A 4,725-nucleotide genomic window follows, 5' to 3' on the forward strand; every position below is an offset into this window, starting at 1 on the left:
AGGAGACTCACCATGCTGTTAGGGAGTTTCCTGGATTTTGATGTAGAGACACTGAAGGTCGGCGATATATTTCCAAGTCAGGATGGTGAGTGGCTTCAAGGGGAACTTGCAGGGGGTGGTGTTCCTTTATATCTGCTGCCCTTGTCCTTCTAGGATGGTGAAGGTTGAGAGTTTGGAATATGCTGTCGAAGGAAGCTTGATTAGTTACTGCCGTTCATCTTTTAGGTTGTTCACACTGCTGTTATTGGTAAAGGGAGTGAAAATTGAAGATGGTGGATGTTGTACCAATCAGGTGGGCTGCCTGTCCTCTATGGCATTGCTGGAACTGTACCCATTAACACAAGTGAGAGGACAGGTGGTGAGTTACTTGCTGCAGAATTCTAGCCTCTGATCTCTTCTTATATCCCTATATTTATACTGTGATCCAGCTGAGTTTCTGGTCAATGGTAACTCCAACTTGTTGACAGTGAGAGATTCAGTAATGATAATGCCACTGGTTGACAAGGGGTTATGGATAGATTCTCTCTTATTGGAGATGGTCATTGCCTGGCACTCGCGTGGTGTGAATGATACTTGCCACTTGTTAACGCAAACCTGAATATTGTCTAGGTCTTATTGCATTTTGACACAGACTGCTTCAATATCTGTGAAATCGTGAATGGTGCTGAACACTGTGCAATCATCAGCGAACATCCTTGGTCCTGACCTAATGGTGGAGGTAAGGTCATTGATGAAGCAGCTGATGATGGTTAGACCTCAGATATATTTCCAAGTCTGGGTGGTGTGTGACTTGGAGGGAAGCTTGGTGGTGGTGTCCCATGTATCTGCTTTCCTTGTCCTTCCAGATTAGGATTAGAATTAGCTTTATTGTCACATGTACTCATGATTACAGTGAAAAGTTTATAAGTTGCCACTTATGGCACCATCTTAGGTACATGGTGCCTAGGTACAGATTCTTAAGTACAAATTCTTAGGGAAAAAAAAATTAAAAGTCCAGCATTAAAGGCCTTTGTGCCATCTTAGGCACAAAATCATAGAAATAAATTAGAAAAATAATTAAATAAAAAGTTCAGAATAACAGTCCTTCCAACCTGGTCAGCCCTCACCTCTAGACCGTGCTGGGCTTCACCTCTAGGTTGGGAGCCTGCACTGAGGCCGGGAGTCTGAGCTGAGGCTGGGAGCCCGCGCTGAGGCCGGGAGCCCGCGCTGAGACCGGGAGCCCGCGCTGAGGCCGGGAGCCCACGCTGAGAGTGGGAGCGTGTGCTGAGGCCGGGAGTCTGAGCTGAGACTGGGAGCCCGCACTGAGGCCGGGAGCCTGCGCTCAGACTCGGAGCCCCCACTGAGACCGGGAGTCTGAGCTGAGGCTGGGAGCCTGCGCCAAGGCCGGGAGCCCACGCTGAGGCCGTGAGCCCACGCTGAGGCTGGGAGTCTGAGCTAGCTTCACCTCGAGGCTCTTGTGACCATCGGTAAGACGAATGAAGGAAGGAAATATGAAAAGGGAAAACAAAGATAGAAACAGATGGAACAGATGAGCTCCTGCTGAGGAGTCCTATTCTGCTGTCACCTTGGATGGTGTAGAGTTCATAAATTGGAAGGCACTGCCAAAGGAGGTTTGGTGAGTTCCAGCAGTGCAACCTGTGGATGATACACACTGCTGCTACTGAGTGTCAATGGTGGAGGGAATGAATGCTCAAGGTGTTAATCATGTGCATTGTTTTGTATTAAATGATGTTGGGCATTCTTTTCATTTAATTAGCAGATAAGTTATCAATCTCCGAAACAAAATTCACAACAGCATTTCCCTTATTTGTCATCTTTAGTTCCCGGGCTGTAGCTGGACTGTACTGGTTATTCTCTGTATCTCTTATCAGGCTTCCATATCATTCTGATCCTGCTGGAACGTAATGGTATCCTCTTTCAAACTAAAAAGCAGCATCAGAACCAGTCTCCATTTGTGATGTCTGTTGCATCTTTAGTCATTTTCATTATTTGACACTACCAAAGTGGGCAGGGGAGGAGAGTGAGGCTAGACCCTTCAGAAGGCCCACCACATCTACTGTCCACAACTTTACAATTTACTAGCTGGGGCTCAGTGCATTACTGACTTAGAAGATTGTGGTTTCTAGCTTCATCCCAAGGACATTAGCTCAAAATGCAGGCTGAGGTCCCCAAACCAGCACTGCACTGTAGGAGGGGTTGTCTTTCAGATGATACTTTAAACCAAGGTCCCATCAGAAACAGAGAGTTCTAGGCCAATATTTATCCCTCACCTATCATCATTAAAACAGTTTATGACATTCCTGTGTGTGGGATCTTGCCTCCAGTTTCCTTTGTTAAGACAGTGGCCCCTCTTTGCTGACTGTGAAACACTTTGAGAGTAAGATTTTAATTTTTCATGACCTGATTTCTAGCTGCAGTGTGTGCGTCTCGGTGTAAACCAGATCCATCCTTTGATACCCTTTTATTTTTCAGCAACAAGTTGCCCCCATAGCTCCAAGCTCTTGCAATCAGGAGCAGTCCCACTTCCACAAACAGCCTCAACATGATTTACAAGCAGGAGAATCTCCTGGTGTCATTAATGTCTCGATCAACCTTCAGCCATGGAGATTTAATGACATCAATAAGAACAAGGGTACAATATTTGGTTTGAAACTCTACCTCCCCACCATTATTTCCCACAAATTGAGGTTCCGTCAATCTTCGTGAAGCTGATGGCCCAAGAGGTTGATTCTATTGACTAACCATTGCTCTACTCCCAACACATAAAGGTGACTCATCCATTCAACAGGGACTTATGTTTTCTCTGCAGATATGCACAATGTAGCAGGTATATGTAACAACAATATGCATTTCTATATAACACCTTTAACATTGTAAAACATCCCAAGGGGTATCGTAGGAGGGTTATCAGGCCAACTTTGACAACCAAGTCACATACAGAAATATAAGCTCAAGTGATCAAAGAGGTAGGTTTTATGGAGTGTTTTTGAGGAGAAGTGAGAGGTGGAGGTAGAGGTTGAGGGAGGGAATTACAGACCTTGGGACCCAAGCAGCTTAATCACGACCACCAACAGCAAAGTGATGAAAATGGGTAGTTAGATAAGAGGCCACAGTAGAGCGATCTTGCAGAGTTGTGAGGCTGTAGCAGATTAGAGAGATTGGAAGGAGTTGGGCCAAGGAAGGATTTGAAAACCAGGATGAGAATTTTAAAATCAAAGTGTCGTCAGACTAGGAGCCAGTGTAGGTCAGAGAGCACTGTAGGCAAGGGCTTTGTATGAGTTAGGATACAGGCAGCAGAGATTGGGAAGGTGGAAAGTTGGAGGCTTGCCAGGATTCCACTGAAATACAAAAAAAAACAAATACTGTGGATGCTGGAGACTTGAAATAAAAGAGCAAGTGCTGGAGAAACTCAGCAGGGCTGGCCATATCTATGGAGAGAGGATTTGGATAATGTTTCATGTCCATTATGACTCTTCTTTGGAAAAAGACAATTGGAATAGTTGGGTCTAGCAGTAAGAAGAATAGTATCTTTCTCATGGGACTAAAAGACATTAAGCTCACAAACTGTCCTTCCAAGCAACACCCATCACAGAAAGTTCACAATACCCTGCATCAAAAGACATTTTTGTATGTTCCAGGAACACCTTGTCCATTCTGTCTTTGCTCCTCTGTTACTGAAATAAGCATTAAATGTTAACTGATTCAAAGTTGGTTTTGCAAGTTACAGTCCAATACTTTGTTGTGGTAAAGTCCACAGTCTCAATTCCACCTCAGACTGTGTTCAATCCAGTCAATATCTTAACTTAAATAATTTGAGTGATGAGATATCATTGCATGCTGAGGTCCTGGGCAGTTTCACAATAGCGCAGAGTATATCACTCTGACTTGATCCTCAGATCCTCTCTGAGGTTGCTGGCTCTTCCTGAGTTGCAGGGGTCTCATCACTGGTTTCAACGTCATTCACCTGATTAGGGTGAGAGGGTGAGCTGGCCATAAACAGAAAACATATGAGTCAGTATCTGAGAAATCTAGTAGATTGAATCACATTCCAACAGCTCGTAATGCTAGTCTGTCTGAATTCATCAAGCAGTACCCACTGCACCACAGGTTTGCATGGTGGAGGACTGCAAACTGCTGCTATAATTCCCTATCTCAAATGAGGAAGGCATTTCCTTTAGGTAGAGAAGGGAATTCAGTGCAGCAGCTGCTTGTCCATGTCATCCTGTGGCTGATGTACAGGATAGGGAGAAGACAACCATATCCTGCTCAGTTGGTCACAATCCTTGGCTGTGCACTAATGGGACATGGTGGTGTAAAGGCTATATTACTGGATGAATAATCCAGTCCCTCGACTATTGATCAAGAGAATATGAGCTCACACCCTTAATTAGAAATTTGAATTTAGCTTTCGAAAAATGTGAAAGATTAAATGCTGGTTATGATATCATACAAAACCATATGAGTTTGCCTTAAAGAAAGAAACTCACCAACCTTACCCATCAGTTTGGAACTCTAGTCCCACATTAACTTGGAACTGTCCTCTGAAGTGGCTTAGTCAGTTGCTCTAAACAATAGATGCTGACCTGGCCAGTGACACCAACCTTCCGGGAATGAATAATTTTTACAACTGGAGGGAAATTTAAAATGACAGAAGAAAATACAAGATAACAAGGTGTAGAGCTGGATGAACACAGCAGGCCAAGCAGCATCAGAGCAGCAGAAAAG

At 44.3% G+C, this 4,725-nt stretch overlaps 1 protein-coding gene across 5 annotated transcripts in view; it reads right to left on the minus strand.

The window, feature by feature from the left end:
- Positions 1–2,446: 2,446 nt before the first annotated feature.
- Positions 2,447–4,725, minus strand: part of LOC109913227 (sorting nexin-11-like) — a 114,193-nt gene continuing 111,914 nt past the window's right edge. For all 5 annotated transcript variants that reach the window (XM_020512711.2, XM_048614609.1, XM_048614611.1 and 2 more), the window contains one exon: positions 2,447–3,986. In XM_020512711.2, coding sequence (XP_020368300.2) covers positions 3,893–3,986 — 94 coding nt within the window. In that variant the 3' untranslated portion in view covers positions 2,447–3,892. The remainder of the gene's footprint in view (positions 3,987–4,725) is intronic.

Source organism: Rhincodon typus, chromosome 30 (genome assembly GCF_021869965.1).
Source record: "Rhincodon typus isolate 14 chromosome 30, sRhiTyp1.1, whole genome shotgun sequence".
Classification (NCBI taxonomy): Eukaryota; Metazoa; Chordata; class Chondrichthyes; order Orectolobiformes; family Rhincodontidae; genus Rhincodon; species Rhincodon typus.